Here is a 23,231-nt window from a genome sequence, read left to right on the forward strand (position 1 = left end):
ACTAAAAGCAAACGCGAAATTACTTTCGACATTTTACTGAAAACCGCTCTACTACTAGACCAAACGTGAAAAGCGTTGCGGTAAGCGCATGGCTAACCTTCTTTCGTAAGTGACTATACAAGAACCATCTTTCGCATAACACAAATAGCTGCCTCACGTTGCCCAGAATTTTATTTCTGTTTCTATTTATAATATATCTACTACGCATTTATTCATATTTTCCTGCTATCTTACAGCAATCACGAATTGCTTCGGGGCTGACAATCAAGCTTCAAGTTCGACCAGCAGTTAAGTTCTCGTGTTGTTGAAGTTGTTGTTGACATACCCAACTTTTTAAATAACATTTTGGCCTAAAGTTTACCATGAGAGGATAGACAATCCTCTCACAATATATTATAAAATAATATCTAGCGGTAAATTCTTCGTCCTAGCTGACAAACACAGTATGCAGTGATCTAAATTCTTGCGGTTTCAAGGTGATGCAGTACTTGTTTGTTTTAGTGTGAGGCGGCACAGGAATAGTAACTCGTCCAAGTTGAGGTGCCTGTGCCTTCTCTTGTAGCACCTGTATTGGAAATAAACAAATGGAAGAATGAATGAACGGACGAATGAATAACCAACCAGAAGGCAAAACCAGCAATTCGCGTCAGGGGAGGAGAGAGGGGCTCGTTTCGTCGAACAGTGACTAATAATTAGGGAACTTCTAACAACGACGAAGGCGACAGTAACGACTACGCCGCAAAATATTAAGTTTAATGAGCAAAAATAATCGTGCACGTTCGTTTTAAATTTTAGTACATTTCTTTGCCTTCCTCTGCAAAAGAACAACATAAAATGACCAAATTCAAGGTTTCGTGGAGAACGTGAACACACGACGGTGAATGTTTCATTTCCTTTCTTAACTTGAAGGCCCCTCCTACCAATATGGTTCCTGGGTAGTTTGTCGTTTCTGGCGTTGCCGTTGTAATCGAGCCTGTACGAAGACCAAGTGAACGCTGGAATGTGGGGTTCAATAACATTACCTTGGAAAAGTTCGGCGATAGGAAGGATGAGAAAGCACTGCGTGAAGTTCCCCCAGGGTACTCTGCCGCTATTAACTTTTGGATTTTGCCTTGCAGCTAAAAAGAAAAAAAAGGATCGCTTTAAATGATGCCTGAAAAACAGCCGAAATTACATGCAAACGCAACCCTGTTCGCACCCTTAAAATCTCCTCTTTCGGTCAGTAAAACGTTCAATCGTGTGAATTTTACTTGAATATAACGATTACTATACTCACCTCTTCTTTCTGTCTTTTAAGATCCAGCAAAATAGCTGTGCGTTCTACCAAGTGATTGGCAGGTGTCAATTTACTGAGCGCAGGGACTGACCCTGTTTGAGATCAAAGGAAGGTTAGAACTGATGGAGTAAAAATATAACAGTGAAGCTATCCTGTTTACTCTTAATTAATCAACCATTTGACCAAGTCCCAATTTCTCCTCAGGAGACCACCAGGTGATAAGAACGAAAGAAATGATCACCACAGGCAAAATGCAGTGATGTTGAAACAAATTCTCACAAACCGAACTAAGAGAAATATAGGGAAAGCGCTGAGGAGAATATACACGTTGATACTGAGGTTTAAAGGGTTACGTTGTTTTTACCTGCTTTTCTGTTAGAAATGTCAACCACTTTGGGAAAGGCGCTCATCTTTTGCAGGTTCTGACAAAGGTGAACAAAGACATGATGATTACCATGTGCCCGACCAATCAGCACATAAATAGAAGTTGAAGCAATGCCATGTAACATGATTTACCTCCAGCAGTTGATTCGTTTCTCTTGTGACAGTATTAAGGCTCGGCACCGCTTCTTTCTCAGTCTTCTCTTCATTGGCCTCTTCCTCGGCTTTTTGTTCAGGTTCGGCACGAGGCTGAATTCTTGGTGGTACGTAAATTTTTGGTAAATCGTCCAGCTGCTCCTATAAGGAAATACAATCATGTGATATTTCATTAGAAGTAGGATAAGACAAAAATAAGATGGAAGAAACGACGTGACAAGTTATCACTTCTCTCCATTTTACGAACGCCAAGAGGGTTGTTCCTCAAGGACACGAAATGACTAATGACGGACCAATCAACTGACTAGCTTCACTGACTGGTCATTCAACCTCACTGGATGATCAATTGACTGACTGTCTGTCTGACTGTCTGCCTGTCTGTCTGTCTGACTGACTGACTGACGGACTGTATATCTGTCTGTCTGACTGACTGTCTGCCTGTCTGTCTGTCTGTTTGTCCGACTGACTGACTGACTGACTGACTACTGACTCTGTCTTACCGACTGCCCGTCTGACCAACCGACCGACACCCAGTTTTTCAGCGTTCTCGTACCTTCAATTGCTGACTTTTGAGTCGTATGTTTTCATTCCTCAAGTGTTTCAAGGCAATCTTTAGTGAGTCCACCTACCAAAAGACGTGAACGCATCTTACATGTAAGTTAGTAGAGACACCACAACCAACACTATGAAATGTACACGTCATAATTGCTCTAACAGTAGCAGCGCGTTATTGAATAACGCAGTCAGAAATGTCTAAAATTGTCACTCGTTTGCGGATGTCTTTCCTCAATTAGCAACACAACCTGACATTTTGGTGCCATTCTGACGGCACTGGCAACTTTATTAAGCAATGGAGGGGTAGACTTGCACTATGTATCTATTTTAATCAGAAAACTGAAGATTTTCCTTTGAAGGGGTTCTCTTTGCTCAGGTCCGGCGTGTGAAGTGCACCCGAGCATAACATGAGTAGACCGGACAGGCTAGGCATCATGAGTACCGGTACAAACCTCTTTCTTCAACCGATGAGTTTCAGTGGGCGCGATACTGTGATGATCTGCAGTGGAATCCCTCCATTTGCTAGAATCTATAAATCGAATATGGAGTCACCCTTCTGCATCCGCAACCAGTTGATGGCGGCAATCTCCGATCCCACACCCCCTTCCGTTACCTTCCATGACACCCAAGCGAAAAGCCATCTTGTTTTGTTTACGTGCAAAGAGAAGTATCACAAAGAAGCCAAACGGCAAAGTAGGCTATACTAGGTGAATGAATACCTGTGCGAGTATGATGGGTGAATCCTTGATGACTACTTGAACAGGCTGCTGACCTGCCCCCGCACCACCCCTCAGGGGAGAAGCACCGCCACCCTTTACTGCAGCTGCGCCTGATGAGATAGTAAAACAACAGAGCACATTAACAACGGCGATTAAGAACAACGCATAGGACTGGCTACCTTTATAATTCTGTCAGTTGACATCAAGAAAAATTGAAAAGAAAAAGTTCCCAATTCTATTCATCGCGTTCAAGCATTGAATTTGTTGCAATAAAGACAACACCTTTTGAGGTTGAGAAAGGGGGTGCAGGCAGAGACAACCATCTATTTTGTGGTTTGGTGGGTCCTGTTCGAGTATAGTAGTTTTGGCCACTTCCCTCACACACGTTGTGTAATGATCTTTGCTACTGTGAAATTGAAGAATTGGAACGCCGATTAGCATGCACCATCCGAGGGACCGTCAAAGTATTAAATATACTAGGGAGTACGTTTGTCGTTTATCACTCATCACAACTTAATATTTTAAGAAACTCTTTGACATACCAGCAACAACAGCAGCAATGCTGGAAGAAGATGAAGCATGGCGAGCGAGGTCAGCCAACAGAGACTTCTTTGAATACGCATCCAAACGTTTCTTCATGTCCACCTTTTCTCGCTCAAGATTATCGATATCCGCTTGCAGAGCATCCATGGTTTCTTCAAATTCCCTGAAAGGGCCAGATATTTGTCAATTTTACGGTTCTGAGCTTGCTGATGAAAAGGGTGAAGTCAATAACGCCATTCTAAGTCCAAAACTGACCTTTCTTTTCTCTGCAGGTCTGTAGTGTGTTGTTCCATTTTACGGTTTGCTGCCTCCACTCGAGCATCAGCCTGTAAGGATAAATCGAGTTCACGCTTACTCGATCGACTGTCAAAAATAACTCAAAAATGCCTGTATTTGCTTTCACTTTTTGTATTTGCCGTGCTCTATGACAAGCTAAAAGAACTCACTCCATTTCTGAGCTACTTTGAACCGCGAGGCTAAGTGCTAAGCTTTTATTACGAAAATAAGTTTCATTCCTATGCAAACAAAACTAATTTTCACAAGAAAAGCTTTGCACTTAGCCTCGCTTTTGTAAGTTCAAAGCAACTCGGAAATGGCCTATTAAATGGCTCTCGCAAATGAAAGCAAAGGTGTAATGTTTCAACCAGTCAACTTTGTCTGAATCTTACCTCTTTGTTTATATTCTCAAGTCGTTTCTCCAGCAATCCAATTCTTATATTCGCCTGGCTTAACTCTTCGTTCTAAGCAAAAGAGGAACATAATAATGAAAAAAAAGAATTAAAAAATGAGACAACAGCGCAGTTATACAGGCAACTTAACGAAAAGAAAGCCTAAAACAAAAAAATTCAGAATGGAACTGGATTCTAACCCATGACCCCTGCGATGTCAGTACAGCGCTCTGCCTATTGACCAAGCAAAGCAACTGGGAGCTGGTAATTTTGTGAATTCGTGAAAATATCCGTAGAGGTTAACAGATCGATCACTTCTAATAATAAAATCATGCTAAGAAAGAGATATTACATTTCTATCGTGTTAACCAAACTTGTTAATGACCGATACATATACACAGTTCTATTGATAACGCTTGGCGTTGTTGATGGTTCTTCGCATGATCGTTTATGCTCCCTGACCTCTCCACAATGCATTCTCATGGCTAAACTCTTATTCTCTTACCTTCAGTTTCATATTTTTCTTGAGGTCCATGAATTCGTTCTCCTTCTGCAACAGTTTCTCTTCCACACCAGCTGAATCAAACAGTTCAGACTTGAACGCCTTTGCACGCTGAAGATACGCTGGCTCCACCTAACACAAGCAGCGACAATGAGTTTGCATGCACTGATCCGAAAAGCAGTTAGTCGTTCCTAACGTATCGTTTCGGCTTTTACTTACCGATTTCTAAATTTTCCTTGTGCATCGCAGTGAACTTCAAAAATTCGAAGTTGCGTAGTTATATTTTGAGCTGAGACTGCAGTTGCTACCAGAATGACTGGCTTTGTATTAAATAGTTAAATTGACAGCTGCGTAACTTTAACAAATCTTCATTCCGTCATTTGGGCGATTAAAAGTTTTTATGTGTTCAAGAATTGTTTTGCTTGGTTCAGTTGGACGTGACAGTCAGTGAGCAACTCCAGCTTGCGAAAAAAATCGGGTTTTTCTGACGCAGCTTAAAAACCCAGGCGAAACAAAAAAACAAAATATCTTCAAAGGATCCAGTGGTCACGCTTTTCAAATAACAATACAGTAAAAACCCGCAGCTATGAACCTGAAAATTAAAAACCTGTTAGCCTAAAATTTGGATTTTATACCCCCTATAAACAAGAACCTATTTAGCCTATAAATTGAAAACAGGTTCTTATTTTCTAAAATCATATTAGTACATTACAGCTGCAGTGCAAGAATCCTATTTGAAGAAAAAAGCAGATTCTCATTACTGTAAAAATGTGTTTTTTGGGGGGGAGGGGTGGGGGCGGGGATAGAAAATAGAAAATAGGCCAATAACCGTCTTGTTTTGCAGCTGAGTTTTATTTGCTTTTCTCCAGAATTAAGAACCTATTTTAAGAACCTAAGTAGCCTAAAATTGTGTTAACTACCATTTATATAAGGACCTGTTTAGGCTACTTCCCAAAAATGTTGGTTCTTAGTTGCGGGTTTTTACTGTATTGACGTTAAAAATGAATACCTTGGCGTCCTCCTTCGCTTCAGCATCATAGTCGCCCTCCTGCATTTTGGTCACAAAAGAGTAAAGGCACGAGATGACTTCATGGAACGTTTGACTGAAAAAGAAAGCAATGCAAAACTAAGAAAGCCACGAACACTTCCTCTACTTTCCTGTTCAGATCGTCAAGTTTGAATGTACAGTGCTACACAGTAACCATCTACAATACACACAAACCGTTTCGGGGAGAAAAAGACCAGTTCAAATTGAGGAAAGTTTGAGTCATAACAAATTAATTTACTGAAATAGAATCAACTAGGGAAACTGCGAGACGCTAACGGTATTTCCGTAAGATGTTTCTCCTCGCACCGGGATGAAAGTCGTACCTTCATCATTAAGCACTGCGCAGTAATGAGCCAAAATAGCGCAGCATGGGAAGAACAGTAAACTAACCTTACGATATCTCTACATGGAATTTCATCCGTCTCAAACACCAGCACGGTAACATCACTCGCCAACTCATCCAGTTGACCACTTAGCAGGTGTTCATTGTCTGCAAGAGTCCAAAAAGTGATCATAATTATGTTATATCGCCTAAAAAAGGACGTGGGAGAGATTTTGCTAGCCAAACCACAATTTTACTCCGGCTGAATCACTGAGAAAGAAAAGGTTTAGTCGGACTAGTTAGGGCAAGTTGCACAAGTTTTCGCTTAATTGCGGAATACCTGAAAGAATTAGCCGGACACAATTGTTCAATGGAAAATGTTGAGCAAAAGAGAGACTGAGAAAAATAGTAGAATTTCTCGTCATGTATTAAACGTGTTGCGAACGGGAGACTTGCCATGTCGCTCACAGTGTTACGAAAACCGCGTTACCTTTACTCGCCCTTGAACTGGCTTGTTAGAGGGGAATACGGCGCGATAGTGTAGACTAGAGAGCACCCCTCCCCCCTTCCGAGAATCGTCACGTGTCTTTTCGCAACATTCACCACCAACTGGTGGACTGCCTCGCTCAAAGAACTCTTCCAGACAAACGTTTCTACTATTGAAGGATACCAAGTACCGGGCAACCATCATTTTTCAGTCACGAGCTCAATGTGGCTTGAGGTTCGCCCGTCATCTCCGCAGCGTTCTTACTAACAATTGATCGAACTCAGCTTGAAATACAAAAGAGGAGCAGAGATGCACCAGCTGTTCTTACCTGCTAATCTTGATGCCTTCTGTGCAACAGCCATCGCCAATTCCTGGCAGAACTTCAGCTGAAGGTTCTGTTGTTTAGTACAGTCAATCAGCGACTCTTGGATCTAAAAACAACAACTTGCCTGTTAGAAAAACCGATATCAGAATAACCCAAAAAGGGTGATAAAGTAAACCTAATTAAAGTTCTCCAGAGGCTTTCTAAAACAAAAAAAAAATCTTTTCCAAACCTTATCGGAGAACGACAGGGTACTGCCATGATCTTCGGGCATTCTTATTTTGATCTGAGAGTCAAACCGGATTAACAGTGATTAGTAACGCATAATATCAAATCCAAAGAATGGCCATTCAAATGAAAGCTGCTGAAAGTTTCTAAACTGAGGTAGTGTTTATTATGCTGTGAACAGTTGTAAGGTGGATTCTAACTTCTGAGTCTATGGATGAAATCCTAAAGTGTGACCTGCAGTGCTGTTTATTATGCTGTACAAGGTGAATCTAACTTTTGAGTCTGTGGATGAAATCCTTAAGTGTGACCATTCAAATGAAAGCTGCTAAGCAGTACTTTCCTGTGGTGCTGTACAAGGTGGGTCAAGCATTGTTTGCAGTCTGTGGATGAAATCCTAAAGTGTGACCTTTCATATGAAAACAGTGGAAGAGTAATTCCTTGAAAAGCTTTGCGTCTGTCCATTGTTCGAATTAGTAGAATCTTAGGAACAAATTCACCTAACACTTATATGGTCAAAAATTTTTGAACTGCTCAGTGAGAGATTTCTGGGACCAAGCTTCAGATTCTTGCTCAGAGGCACAAACTACTAACTGCTGATGGCAGCATACGCAAAACCAACCAAACACTTCTTATTGTACATGTACATGCAGGTTATTATGAGTTTTAACTCACCTTCCTGCATAACTGCTGTACTTCCACATTTCTCAGTTCCATGTCTTGAACAAGCAAACCAAACGCACTCCCTTCATCACAGTTCTGACAGATTAACAATGGAAGAGAATAAGATTCAAGAAATAGTGACTATAGTGTGTGTGAGCTGCTTGTATAAGCATAAAAAAACACTCAAACTTTTCCAGTTACGCAAGACTTCCACATATCACTATTTATGTAGCACACGTAAAGATTTGCGTGGCAATATTAGTCCACCTTTAAATTTAACCGGATGTACATACGCAAAAAGAGCAGTACTTTCCGTTATTTGCAAAGTGGAATTTAATAATCTAATTTCTACAGAGGCATTTTTTGGACGAAAAGTATTACAACTGCAAAGTGCAATAAAACAATTACAAATAATTTAAGTTACAGGATAGTCAGTTACTGCAAATTGAAAGCAAAAGGGCCATATTTTTGATCTTGTAAGACTTTGAACTACGGTCATTTTGCAATTAAGTGTGGAATCATTGCAAAGCTCAACAATCCACTGGATTGCAATGGTGAAGAGTTACAAAATAAAAGCCCTGTGACATACCTTAGTAAACTGTTTGAGTCTTTCAATTTCTATAGTTGAACCCTCTGTTCCAGCAGCAAGTATCCTCAGTTCATCAGCCAGGAACTCCGAGCATGACACAGGCTTGCCAGTCAAGTGGAACCGGACCATAGTCTTGGGGAAAAAAAGAGACAAAATGTTTTGTCCTTTTCTTTTGTTTGTAGCCTCATACAGGTTGGAACTTCGTGCAACAGTTATTTGCTGTTGTATGGTGATCCTGGGGCCAATTTAATAAACTTTTACACTTGCACTTTACAAGCTGAGCCGTTTGTTTTACATGTAAACACACGCACACACACAAACACAAGAACTCAATGAAGAATTCCAAAACAAGTTCAGTTGTCATTGTGAAAGACTTCACTTGTAGCAATGCTTATTGAACCTGTTTTCTGCATGCACTTGTAATAACAAGGTCTCGGATTGCTAGAGCTCTACAAGTGTAATTGTTTTAATGAATTGACTACTGGATGGACATTGACTTACCGTGTAGTAGTGAATTGCTTTGTCCAAAGGTTCCTTGGCAACTGTGTCATCAAGCTATCACAAGGAACGTACAAGAAACGCAGAGTCATTTATTGTGGTTATGAAGAGATGCATGCTTAGAACTCTTTCATCTGTTTTGCGAAGCACTTGCCTGACACCAGTTTGTCCCAGATTCAAACCACAGATTCAGCAAAGTATAAGTTTACTAAGGGTTTTCATTATTTTTTTAAGTAGAAGAGTTCTTATGGGTAAATAGACAGCCATCTTTCAGCAATTTTCCTTGTTTAGACTAACTTTCAATCTCTTCAAAGGCAGGTACCATGTTCAGAGTACATGGTTGACTGTTTGCTGTTGGTTAGATCTCATGTGAGGTAGATCTTTTTCTAACATGTAAAGTCTTCGGATGAAATCCTAATAGACATCGTGACAATTCAAATGAGAATAATTCTCAAAACCTACATACTTTAATGTTAATTTTTCAATTATTCTACACCTGGACCCAGTTGCTCAATGAGCAGATAACTCTATTCATGGATAAATAAATTATTGGTATCCAGTGGATAAATAATCATTGTACTCCAACCAATACATCTCATCTGCTGGATAAAGTTATCTGCTCTTTGAACAATTAGCGCCTGATATTTTAGAAAATTTTAACCCTCTAAGAATAGTTTTATACCTGGTCTTTCTTGAACAAGTCAATTAGTGTATCCACAGATCTCTCATGGGCAGCTAACTCTGGGTATATACCCACTAATTTGTTGAACAAACCAGCATCACATTTGTCAAGAGCCCTGTAAAGAACCAAACAGAAGCCACACATATTCACAGATATTCTTGGCATATTAGTATTGTCAAGCACTCTTAACAGGGGCCTCTGGCTCGGGAGACTGTGCAGAGCACTTCCCGTGTTATTGACATTAAATAAATTACTTACTTGCACACTAGTATTCAGGATCAACCCACAGCAGCAAGGACTTGACCCAGTTTCTGTAGCGTGTCTTCTTTATGAACTCAGGGTTTTATTACCACCTCTCCCTCTAGCATTTTGTTTAAGTTTGGGAATTGCAGCTGGTGGGTCTTACTAAAAGCACTAACAATACTGAAACATGCACTGTGCATGTACCTTTCAATGTTCCTGACTACTGCCTGGAGTGTGGCAAGTTGGTAGATGAGACCTGTTGCAAAGCTGAGTCCTTCTCCTGCTTCACTGTGGATCTTTGAAGGGTCTTCAAGGCATTCTGCTATTTCATACTTTAGAAACAAAATCACATCTTTGTCAGTATAACTTAACAGAGGTCCGGGAAATCATGCTCATAGGTAGGTACATGTCACCGTAAGGGAATATAATATTGAAGGGCTTCCCACAAAAGGGGTGTATGTTGCTTTTTTGGTGAAATTTTTTTCACAAGATCTCGCTAATTCTTTACATACAGACTTACTTTGAAATGAAGGATGTCGTTCTGTGATTTTTTTTGTTTCATTTTCGAGAAAAAAAAAAACCAGCAAAAAAATCACAAAAACATTCTTCATGTCAAAACAAGTGTGCATGTAAAGAATTAACGAGATCCTGCGGGAAAAAAAAAACTTTTGCAGGAATCCCTTCAATCATATTGAAGACGGCCTATTTTGCACTCTGTCTTGGAAACTGGAAAACTTATAACAGTACTTAAGGAACTTCATATGGTTAAAAGAAAAATCCAATTTTGGTCTTCACAAGATTAGGATTTTCTGTGGTCTAAGTGGCACATCACCAACCAGAATTCCAAGAAGTTCCCCAAGATTACAAACCCTCACATCGCCTTAAAAAGCTTCAGTGTTGTTCATGGACGAAAGTACTGTGTTTATGAATAGAGCACGGTCTCAGTCTCCATTTAACTGTGGGCTACAACATTCTTAACACAGGTGCAATTTTATCATGCTGGTGGTAAATCAGACAGCCTGTTGCTCACCTTTTGTCTCAGCTGAGATTGCAGTAATTCAGTCTTATAACTCAGGCGTGGAATAAGCAACAGCAAGAGGACACTTTCATTATCACCTACAGTAGAATAATACATTAGGAACAAAACAGCACCACAGTTAACACTTTGAAACCCAATAGTAAACAGCATCTATAGGCAATTTCTCCTTACAAAAACAGGACTTTGTCAAATACACAGGTCAGAAGAATTAAAGAAATGATCACTAAAGATCAAAAATCACAAGCCTTGAAATTCAAACAAATTCTCCTAACTAGTATTATAAGAAAAATCTGGAGGACAGTGGCGAGAATCTGCATTTTGATATTGGGAATTAAGTGGGTCTTCGATTGATACTTGTTGTATTAAATGGTAACAGAAATTTGAGGGCAACTGTAAAGTATTAAGGATGAGATTTTCGTATTAAGTATTAAGGTGAGATGGATAGGCTGACACAGTTATGGTTGCTTGGTAACTAAGAGTGTTGCAGTATTTCACAGTTTTTAAAGAACTTAATTTGAATGAAGACAATTAATTTCTTCATGAAATCCTTTTCATATTTGCATTAGTGAGTGGGCATGTGCTACATATTCCCAACCCTGAAGATACACGTGCAACAGATAAGGGGGTACTTTATAAATCTCACCTCCTCTCCTTAAAAAGGACTCAGGCATGAAGGAGTGAAGCATGTTTATCTGTTCATTTGCCTGCTGTAATTCATACTTTCTTAAGTCATTCTCCAATGTCTGTATAACACAAGAAAAGAGGCTTAAGACATTAATTTGTTTATTACATTTTAGTCAAACAATAAAGTCATTTGCATCTTGAACAAAGCATGTTACGTTATGTTATGTTATGCTATGCTATGCTATGCTATGCTATGCTATGCTATGCTATGCTATGCTATGCTATGCTATGCTACACTACATTGCATTACATTATGTTATGTTATGTTACGTTGAAACATGTAAATTAGTTCTATCTTTTGATTCTGTGGATGAAGTCCTAAAGTGAGGTCATTCAAGGTTTTAAGCTTTTTATTATTGTGCACTATTTCAATGGCTTACAACAAAAGGAAATTACAATATATAAGAAAAGTAATATAAAGATAGCATTAAATTACATAAATGTGAAAAGTAAAATGTGCGCAGTGACCAAAGGAGCTTAGGCTTTCGAGTTGCTCACTGCCAAGTGCAACTAACTGGCGTATAACGTGCAACTAAACAGCAAAAAAATTAAAGAATAATAAAAGTGCAATAATAGAAACATACTACAATTTTTACATAAAAAACAATAGGAATGATAATAGTGTGGGCAATACCTTTTAAATACTCAATATTCATTGGGCATTTAAAAGGTACAATTTGTACTGCACTGCAATTTGTACTGCAATTTGTACTGTACAATCTGTACATTAAAATAAAAGCTTCTTCATTGGCACTGTTTTATTACTTTATTGCTTACAAGGCGGGGGTTCTACATGTAGCTTTTGACTTGATGATTGAATTCCTTCATTGCAATCAGGCAAATAAAAACCACATTGTATTGTTGAGTCTACAGTATTCATGAAATCCAGCTTCAAGTATGTAGTTTCTCACCTTTGTAAAAGTCTTCAACTCAGCGGCCTTGATCTTGAAGTCTAGCAGTTCAGGTGAAGGGATGTCTATGATCTTTTGCTTCTCTGAGTCCTCTTTCTGTACCTGCATGGCTCTGTTGTTTTCCTGTTTAAAAGTAGAACAGTGAAAACTTGTGTTCTACATAATTACATAAATTCAAACACAACTTATCATCTAATTCATATTGTTGCACCACCCATCTCAAATACATTTTTATGTAATAGATCAAACACGAGAAAAGGTGTTTCCTCCGATTTCCAAACGCTGAGAAGTAGGTTGGAAAAACAAAGCGCAGCCGAGTTTTTTGTGTCAAGTACAGAAGTGTTTCTTTTCCTTCCAGGCATAGATAATGTTGAAAAGTCTCATTCTATGCAATATATCAAACAATATATCAAACACGAGAAGGAGTGTTTCATCAAATATCCAAACACTGAGAAGTAGGTTTAAACGACTTTGAGGTGTTTGGATATCTGATGAAACACACTTTCGAGTGTTTGATATAGCTTCTCAAAGCTCTATAATTCTTGGAGAAATTCAAGGCTTAAGTTGGCAAAATATTATGGTAATTAGGAACACATATCCAAACCATGGTCACAGCAGTGATTTTCTTTGTTTTCTCTTGATGAATTGTTAATGAGTTTGAGAAAGTTTGTTCCATACTAACTTGGAAGTAAAACATAACACTTAACAACTGGCCCAACATGTACAGGAAACAACTAAGGTGGAGGGGGGGGGGGGGGATTCAAAATTTGTACTTGCAATCATCAGTATCATCATTGTCATAAGGATCATTATAACCCTTCTACTTTACAGAAACAACTATTAATCAAAATTATTAATTGTAAACCTTCGAGTCTCACCTGTAGTTTTGCCACTAAATCTCTGAACTTAACAATTGTTTGCTCATGATCTCCGATGTTTTGTTGAGCTGCCTCCAGGTTACGTTCCATCTAAGTATGAAATAACAACAATGAATCATTCAGTAACCTAGTAGACTTCCATCGTTATGCATCTGTACCAGCTCATCACAAAACTGCAAGTTCTTCACAGTAAATTTTCAAGCACTTTAATTGGTTTTTTGAAATGCATAAAAAATTGGATGAATTCAAAGTACAACAGGAATAACAATTTTATTATTACAAATTAAAGTTAAGAAAAATATTATTACAATGTCATACAATGTCTTTATTTGTACCTCTCGGAGTTTGTTGTTGTTCATTTCCAACTCCTCTCTCAAGTCACGTTCGGCTTGAACATGATTCTCCTCTAGCTCCTCATTAAGATCTCTAAGAGCTTCCTGTGATAACCAGGAGAAATAGTGTAAATCAGAAAACACAGTCAAATGAAAACTGGTTTTAACTATATGCCAAGCTACAAGTCATAATGTTTTGAACAAATATTACCAAGTCTGCAACACTCTCCTTTAGAGTCCTAATTTCGTCTTCCAAAGCTAAATTGTTATCAGTGAGAGTTTCCACCATTTCCTCAGCTCCTAGTGCTGTGTCCACCTATGTAACATGAAATAGTAGACAAATAGTTAGCCGTATTACTTCATATCATATCGAGCTCACACCTGCTGAACTTATATCAAGCAATTTACTATACTCTTTTATAGAGGGCCAAAAATATGGAATGCTTTGCCATTATCAATTACGTCTTCCCCTAGTCTATCCACCTTCAAAAGAAAGCTTCTTGATTTCCTCAGTTAATTGTATGAAACGTCCGACTCCGTTATGTCTTTATAGTCTTACCACCGTATGTTAAAAAATCTAAATACAATGTCTTTACTAGTCTTACAGTCCTAACATATCTCCGAGGAGACCTCTCAGTATAAGCCCGGGGGTTTCTTGGGGTGTCCTCGCCACTTCTTACTTCTTCTTTTACTATTATTATTCACTGTAAACTTATGTAAGATCTTAGTCTATTAATAATATTCCCTGTAACTTTCTATGAATGTATGTCGTGGTGAATAAAATAAAATATAATATAACTGTGAAGAACTATACATATAGGTCTAAGATCCCTTGAAGTATCAGGTCATAACTTTCAGAATCAAAGGAAGGATCATGAACAAAACTTTGAGGAGTTCAGGATGAAAGGGAGGGAGAAAGAGGAAGTAAGGAAGAAGGGGAAGGGAGGGAGGAGGAAAAGGAGGGAAGGAAGGGGGAAGGGAGGGAAGGGCAAAGGGAGGAAGAAAGAAAAAATGGGAGTGGAGGGTGGGTGGGTGGGAGTTGGGGAGCAAGGGAAGGGAGAGAGGGTGGACGGTAGGGAGGAAAGAATAAAGGGAGGGAGGGAGGAAGAAAAAGAGGGAGTGGAGGTAAGGATGGTGGATGGGAGGGAGGGTGGAGGGAACAGAGGGAGGGACAGAGAGAGGGACAAAGGAATGGAGGGATGAAGGGAGAAAGGAAGAGAGGAAGGATGCAAGAGGAAAAAAGGCTTAGGAAATGAGCTCATAGAAATATAAAACTGAGCAGTTCATTGAAAACCATAATGCACACCTGTTCTTTGAGTTCAGCCAAAGATGCTTCAGCTACCTGGAAGAAATTAACAACAACAAAAATTGAAACTTATTGAAACATTTAGTTTAGTTAACATTTGTGGGATGTAATAAAAAACAACCATGAAGGTTTCAATCAATGGTATAAGTAACCTGAAGGTCCTCAGATAGCTTGTCCCTTTCATTCTGTAGTGATGTATTTCCAGTTTGCAGGTCTTTGACTTGTTTCTGTAATGACTGCATCTCTGATTTGTCACTTGCTTGCACCTCCTTCAGCCTGAAATCATAGTAAAGCAAGCACTTTAATCTGCAGCAATTTTATCCTGATTACACAGCCCGCTCCAATGGGTAAAGTGGTCATAAAGAAGACAACAAAAGTGATAACTAAATGTACAAGGACTTTATTTCAAGATAAATGCACAGTGGAATCTTGATTATTCAAACCATTTTTTTTTAAACTCCTGATTCTTCGAAATGAAAGTCATTTCCCTTGGATTTGCTTCAGTCAGATTTTTACCCCCAATGTTTGGAACCTCCAATTTTTCAAACCCAAAACAGTTTCTCTAGGAGGTTCCGAAAATTGGTATCCCACTGTACATGGATAATGATGTTGCTGTTGCCAGGATATTTTGACATCATACTACACCACCTTACTACATTTCTACACCAAAATGTTAAACATTCAACAATTTGTTGAAAATGGGCCAGCACATATACATGATCATTGATTCAGATGTCAAACTTGGGCCTATGTAAGGACGAAACAGCCATACCGTCCAGTCCAGTAATTGCCATGGCAGTGATACGAGAGCTCGTAAGTCAATTTTACATCCAATGCTCAAGTACTGCAGAGTATTATTTTAAGAGAAAGGTTTCTGTCCAATGTACAATACTGCTTTGCACAGTTTTTGCCTGAGTTTTATCGACTAAACCTTTTGAGAACCTACTGCCTTATGTGACGATTTTACAGTGTCAGCCATCTGTTGACCAACTGTCAGTAAACCGTACGAAGACTATTGGTGAACAGTCAGCCAATAGGAGCTGTTCTTTATTCTTGCCATGCTTTTGCAATAATATTACACATTCAAGTTTATTACTTACAGTGTTTATCATGTTAGCAACTGCAGGGTTTATTGCATTCAAGACTTTTGTGTTTTTCAACAAGGGAAAAAAAGGATTACTTTGCTAGACGTAGCTTGTTTCTAACCTCAGGATTGCTTCCTTTAATCTGCCGTTTTGCTGCTCTAACTGTTTCACCTGAGCATTTGCTGCGGCACCTTCAATGCCTATACAGGTAATAATAATTATAATAATAACTTAGCATTTTAACAGAAAATGATCAAAAACGCATTACAGGGTAAAAAGAAAAATGGGTTAAACAAATCTAAACACTATACAACATGACAAAATGGTAAAAGTAAGTAACAACCAATTTGCACTAAGGGGTTGCAACAACATGAAATGCATCGTACAACTCGTCTAGAAATGGGGTTCTTAAAATAACTGTCAAGATTCCCCTGTACTTATTGGCTCATAGCTATTGCCTTTAAGTCAGAGAACGGATAACAAAAATGACATCGGATGTAACACACTCGCTTTCTCATCTCAATGGAAAATAAAGCAAATTCCATTCATACTTTTTCCACATTATTGTAAAAAACAAATCAAGGGCAGTTTTCTATGTCACTCTACACTCTTATAGATGATAAAATGACACCATAAAATGTTCGAAACTTGGTAGTGAAATGACTCACCTATGGCTCATGGTTCCACTTGAGTTTTGAACATTTTATGATGTCATTTTACGGTCTATAAGAGAAAAGACCGTAGAAAACTGCTGTCGATTTGTTGATGTCAGATGGCACCGTGACAGTAGCTGCACATAACTTAGCACAGTACAACATCTCTTGCAATGGTCAAAATTGCTTATCAGCATAATTCGGACAGTATAACAGCCCTTCTGTGGCTTGCCTCAGTTTCTTTTGTTTGACCTCTGTGAAAAGGTCAGTCCACCTCAGACTGTTAAAGTGGACTTGGTATAACACATTGTCAATGGCAACATCTCCTTTTGATGCAATTTCAACAAAGCAGACTGAGATATTGTCAGAGAATTTGCAAGAAATACTGCAAAGTGTAACATTGCTGTTACAAATGTGCTGCGATCTGTGATTTCTAAATGTCATAGACACCCCTTCATCATCTGAACAAGAGAGCTAATTCTACTGATGGAATTCTTACACATACTTTGTCAGAATTGATCGGTTTTACCTCCTTCACTGACTTCATTCTTAAGAATTTCTAAGTCCAGAGTAACTTCTTCAAGTTTGTCCTTCAATTGTTCATTTTCTAGTTGAAGGGATTCCAACTAAAAATATAGAAATTTATATCAAGTTAAATCAAGATAATTTTGTGATTAATACCCTCAATATAAATTTACAAAGTATTTTGCAAAAAAGTACCCTTTCTTCAGCCATTTCCTTGTCCAGGGTTGCCATTTCAACTGCCTCTTGTAGTTCTGTTAATTCCTCACTATGTTCTTGACGATTTTCAGTCAACTCTTTTAGTTCCTGTTAAAATTATACAAAAATAAATTAAGACACATAACTCTTTAGAATGAACTATTTTACCTACAATTTTTCCTTTTTTTGCAGTTTATGTTACTTGATTTACCTGATAATTTAACAAGTTCAAATTTAACTCATTAAAAGGTTCATTCAATCCACTGAAAAAGATGCCTCAAAAATGTATTGTGCAGCTCCATGGAAGAGAGGCCCTGTTTATTACTTTTGCTCAGGTAGTGGTAAGTTTGGAGTTCAAATCACATTTAAAATTTTTTTGTCCCTTTCATAACAGCTTCTTGTAAGCAAAATTGTTTCACAACTACAAAGATACTGTATTTTTCTCATAAATTCAAAATGCCTTGAATTGCACATTGCACCCATTTAAACCTAAATATTCTAATCTCAACGACAAAAATGAATTGGCAAATGTAAGTGTATTCACTTTAAGGATACACATCCTGAAAATTAAGTCGAGAAATACATTGTACCACAAAAATTATGATCATTACAATCAGTTCAGTTCAGTCTTACCTTTTTTGTGGTATTCAACTGAGTTTGTAAATCTCTCTGCGCCTCTTGCCATCTTGTTTTATATTCTTGCATCTATGGCAGAAAATTTATAGATGCAATATTTCACAGTCATACAAAATATAAGCATCTTACAGTTGAAAAGGTCAATTATTACAGTGATATGTGAGAGCTGATGACCACAATCATGACTTCACACCAGCATTTGAAAATTGAAGCGCCGAGAAAAATTATTTTAAGCTGAGAAGTGTTAATTTAAGACAAAATATAGGACAAAAAAAGACTTTCGCAGACTAAACCAGAATTATGTAAATACTAACTGACTTGCAGTATGGTTTGTTGACAAAAGAACAGCTGATGGTGACATTTAATTCCATGAAGATAAACATTACCATTTTCTAAACCATGGACACTATGAGCTAAAACAGTTAAGCCAACCTATACATAGCACTGATCTCTGTCTTCAAAAAAACTCGTGCTTGGACTTAAAGATGGATGTTTTGAAAAAGCACAGGTAAAAGTTATGTTAAATTATATGTGACTGGCCTGATCTATAAACATTGAAAGCAATAATATTATTTCAGCAGTCTGCATAACTGAATAAATGTTGGTGGTTCCTAGGCAACACTTAAGTTGATGATACATTTTGATGCATGCATACGGAGACAATGTTAATGAACAATATTTATTATTATTTTACCATAGTAAATTCAACTACCTTGCCGTGGATGTAAACTAAGGTTATGTCAAAATGATTTCACAACTAGTTTAATCTTATTTTTCTTTGTCTCTTGGATCAAGAGTGAAAGTTATGCTTAGCCTAATACAACAAAGCAAATAAGAATTGAACTGTGTGAGATCATTTTTGACCTAAAAATTATTCAATTTGAACTACAACACTGATAATAATTTAAATACATTAAAATCATACATTCCGTTTAAGGTAATAGATGATTCAAGAAAAAAAATTAGTTAATACTTCCCCCACCTTTAGCTTGATCAGCTTAACATAAAACAGTTACTAAGTTTTAAAATGATGATTGACAAAATAATATATCATAAAAGCTCTATAATGTATAAAGCAAACCCTCTAAAATATTCATGTTCAGTAGCAGTGAGCTACATAAAAAATATATACTTAATTTTCTCTCCTCAAAAGGGGCTTTCAAGGATAATGAAACAACCAGGAAGAAACAAAGCAGAAGGAGCTATGTTAAAAGGGGTCTTGGAGGAAATTGTTGTAAACCAAAGGACCAACCACTGTCTATAGTGCAAGCTGCCAAAGTACATTATGAGACGGCTGATGAATCCCTCCCCCCTCCCCATGAGTTTTAAATTTTTACCACACAACTAACTGAAACATACATGTAGCACTGGTGGGTTGTGTTTCACAAATGCAATGTCCTTTTAACTGTAGCATAATAGCGCTTAGAAATGCACAGGCTTTTTTTTCCTGAAACTTACTGTTCAAGGATGTTTTCACAGGTACATGGGTACAGGTACTTCTAGTATGGCAAGGACTACACAACTGTACATGTAAGTCAAACCAACCTGCTCTAGCTGCATTCGTGATTTCTCCAGTTCTTTCATCTTGGCCTTATCCTCTTGTCGTTTGCTCTTCAATGTCTCTAGTTTCTCCTCGAGATCAATGACAGCTTTCTCCTTTTCAAGAACCTAAAATTATGAAAACAAATGGCAAGGCCATTTAGAAAGTACAGAAATTTTAATTAAGATTTTTTGTTAACTGGAGTTAAATAATTCTGATAAAGTGAAGGTAGGGAGGGGGACACTCTTTGGCTCAAGTAAGCAAGATGTTGGCTTTAAGCGAGGCACGTAAATTATGATAGATGTATTTTTCGAGCAGTGACACAGGCATAATTGGAAAAACAAAATCCAAAGTTCTCCCAACAGGAGTTGAACCTGAGAACCTCCGATTATTACTAGTTCAGATCTCTACCACTGAGTTACAGGAGACTTGTGGGAGTTAGGTCTGAGTCACTGACTGAAAAAGTACAATGTACATCTCTCATCTATTCACCAGGCTTAAAACATAACATTACAGTATGTTTCACATACCATGTAAATTATATTCATAATCATGCATCCCTTGATTCACTCCATCAAATTAATTTAGTTGACTCCAGTGACAGTTCTGTCTGCTACAAAACCATCAGCAACAAAACAAAACAATCTTATTTGAGAGGAAGGGCCTTCTAACACAACAGAGGCGAATGATCACTTCTGACAGACTTGACACATGTCTGTACAGGCAGACAAGAAAAAAGTGCCCAACTATTACGAGCTACTAAACTGCATAAGCCATGCACCACACTTCCCCCTAAAATGTTACAACTATTTTGTACCTTTTTCTGGAGTGCCATGTACTCATCAGCAGATATTGTTGGTCCTGATGTCTTTCTCTGTCTTAACATGACTGGAGAGGCGGCGGCAGGGGATTTGCTGGGAGGACTGTCAGCTGATGGCTCAGGAGCTGATGATACGCTGGTTTTTGGTGTTGGCGCTTTAGAAGAAGGAGGGGACGGCTTGCTGCCAGCACCCTCCAAAGAGCCTCTTGATCCAAAAGACTGTGAATATAGAATAAAATAATGGATGAGATGCACTGCGATAAACAAGGACTAAACTAAGAAGCATCATTTACTGTCAATTTTTAGGTGTGATAGTCTGGACGAGAGTTACACGTATAGAAATAATATTGCCTGTGAAAGTCAATAATATTGACAGTGTTAAGTATTTGGTTATTTCCTGATAAATCAGTCAAGCCACCATATTATCAGCTAGGAAAATATTCAAATCCAACTAGTCAGTAATTGTGAGAATTTTGACTCATTTAAGCCATCTCAAAATGTCATTTTCTTATATTATACAATATTATTTGACAAAATTTGCTGCTTACATTAAACTGGATCCCCACTCCCAACCCTAATATAAGCGGCAAAGTGGTCAACCCAGCCCTTGCTCCCTACAACTCTTGTTATACTAGGCACTTCTACAAACTTCTAAAGAGCACCACACTTATTGTTTTTGTGTTTTGTATCCTACATGTATATGTCATTTTTGGCATTTTGACAGAAGCTTCCCTGAACACCATCCTACCCCCACCCCCTTGGATGGCTGCTATGGTCTAGTCTTACTACAGTCTGGTTTGTGATAAAAGCATGAAACTTGGCATGATTATTACTAACCATGTAACAAACAATTTCTGATATAATTATGGATCCAAGCTAAGTTGAGCTCTGGACTCAAGATCTGCGCAAATCCTGTCTGGATACCCTATTGTATCAGAATTCTGGCGGACCTCATGTATGTCCTTAGAGCTAGCAGCAAAACATTCATTGCAACCTTCACATTCAAATTGCCACAATTACCAGAGTATAATCACCCATGACTTCCTCCCGTATGGCCTCTTAGCTCAGTTGGTAGAGCAACGGTTGATCAAATCTGGAGGTTGTGAGTTTGATTCCTGCCAAGGTCAAAAATTTTTTCTTTGCCTTGCGTGATTCCCCATTTCTTTACTAGGGCTAACACTTAATAGGAACGTCACAGGTTCCCTTTAGCATTGTAAAATACATTGCAGAGTACTGTAATTCTCTGATCCATCAGTTGAGTCATTAGCACTAGTGGCACAACATTCATTGTACATATATAAAAGCTCTACTCCTCGGGCTTACCTGTTAACAACAAGTTTAATGGAGAAAGAAAGAAAAGAAAGCAATACTTACTCTCTCTTTCTTCATTGATGACGGCATAGGAATGGATGAGAGTCCTCCGAGACTTGAACGTCCAGCTGAACCACGAGGTGGGGTGGGTGATGAGGTCACATCTTCAAGCACTGCTATCTGAGACTGTCGCACAAATATTCCGTGGTTTTCAGCACACTTGAAATATTCTTTGCCTTGGACTAAAAAGACAAATAATACAGCATTTCAATCAGTTGGACAGAACTTGTGCCCCACCTTGTTAACCACTACAGAGTATCCTAAACCAGTGGGATGCACAAAATGCTAATAACTCAATTTCTTGAAATTTTTGTGATCATTACATGTAAAACCGTCCAGCATTTCATGATAGGACACCAGCAAGATTTATGCTCATATTACATGTATATACAGCCCCTTATTGTTCAGTAAATTTTTTTCATACTTCACTTCACACAAATAGTAGTTTAAATGTTAGTCTTGACAATGCAAAATTAACAAGCAGCTTGGAGAATAGGTTGTACAAAAATCAAATGCTAGTAATCAAAGTAATTTTCAAGGTTTTTATTTCTGAAGAATCTTACAGTGGATGACCTTGGAAAAGAAAAAAAAAACGTGCATATGCACCAAATTTAAAACAACCATGACAAACTTTGTACTTATATACAGCAATAGAAAGCTTAATAAAATAATATAGAGTTTGAAAAAAATTATAATTATTTCAATCGGGGATTATACCATTTCAAAAGAATGGGGTTAGGTTAAAACGAAAATGATCGAGTGTTCAATGATTCAAATGATTTTTTATCATGGCGCTATAACAAAACGACTGTAATTATTAATTGCAAAGGATCAATCAACAAAACAGAATGAGACTTTTTTGATAATTGAGGTAGTGAAAAATCTACGCGTAAATTAAACTTTGAAGAGCCTTGGATGTACAAGTTAATTAGTTAAAGATCAGATTTTTTGCTGCTAGACTGAATTTTATCCTTTCACCACATCGGTAAATAACATAAGGCAAGCCATAACACCTACCTGTTCCATCATTTTTTCCCTTGGCTTCGTCCAAAATCACGCCAATCCACTTCCCAGACGCAAACATAGTAGCGCCAACATAGGCTACCGTGCCTACCAAACCTTTACCAACAACCTCAACTCTCATGCCAATTTTGGCGTTAGGTCCCGACATTTTGCTTTCGTTAAGCCCCGCTATTTAGATCTTAAGCCCTATAGAATTCAATATTTTAAACTATAGTAGCGTTTCGATAACCAAGAGGGACCTGTTTAGGGAAGAAACAACTACATTTTGGCTTAACCTTCCCTAATAAAAATGGCGGCTCGCACAACTACGCATGCTCAGAGTCCAATACTTGTTTTCGTTTCCAGTCTGCGCTG

General features: G+C 38.1%; 1 protein-coding gene across 1 annotated transcript; it reads right to left on the reverse strand.

Moving 5' to 3' along the window:
• Positions 1–153: 153 nt before the first annotated feature.
• Positions 154–23,180, reverse strand: LOC146464611 (dynactin subunit 1-like). Its single transcript, XM_085129624.1, has 36 exons — positions 22,872–23,180; positions 21,858–22,036; positions 20,481–20,702; positions 19,669–19,791; positions 18,121–18,192; positions 17,488–17,595; positions 17,297–17,393; positions 16,236–16,314; positions 15,182–15,305; positions 15,030–15,065; positions 13,935–14,039; positions 13,727–13,828; positions 13,392–13,481; positions 12,514–12,636; positions 11,562–11,661; positions 10,910–10,995; positions 10,084–10,211; positions 9,637–9,751; positions 8,958–9,011; positions 8,457–8,588; positions 7,880–7,963; positions 7,212–7,265; positions 6,986–7,088; positions 6,239–6,338; positions 5,810–5,903; positions 4,804–4,932; positions 4,299–4,370; positions 3,886–3,956; positions 3,630–3,793; positions 3,088–3,197; positions 2,367–2,438; positions 1,793–1,954; positions 1,641–1,698; positions 1,277–1,368; positions 1,023–1,118; positions 154–565 (listed from the first exon to the last, which is right to left on the reverse strand). The coding sequence occupies exons 1-36, from the start codon at positions 23,023–23,025 to the stop codon at positions 428–430; spliced, it is 3,828 nt and encodes a 1,275-aa protein (XP_084985750.1). The 5' UTR covers positions 23,026–23,180; the 3' UTR covers positions 154–427.
• Positions 23,181–23,231: the final 51 nt, after the last annotated feature.

This window comes from Pavona decussata, unplaced genomic scaffold (genome assembly GCF_977016875.1).
Source record: "Pavona decussata unplaced genomic scaffold, jaPavDecu1.1 SCAFFOLD_161, whole genome shotgun sequence".
In the NCBI taxonomy this organism is placed as follows: domain Eukaryota; kingdom Metazoa; phylum Cnidaria; class Anthozoa; order Scleractinia; family Agariciidae; genus Pavona; species Pavona decussata.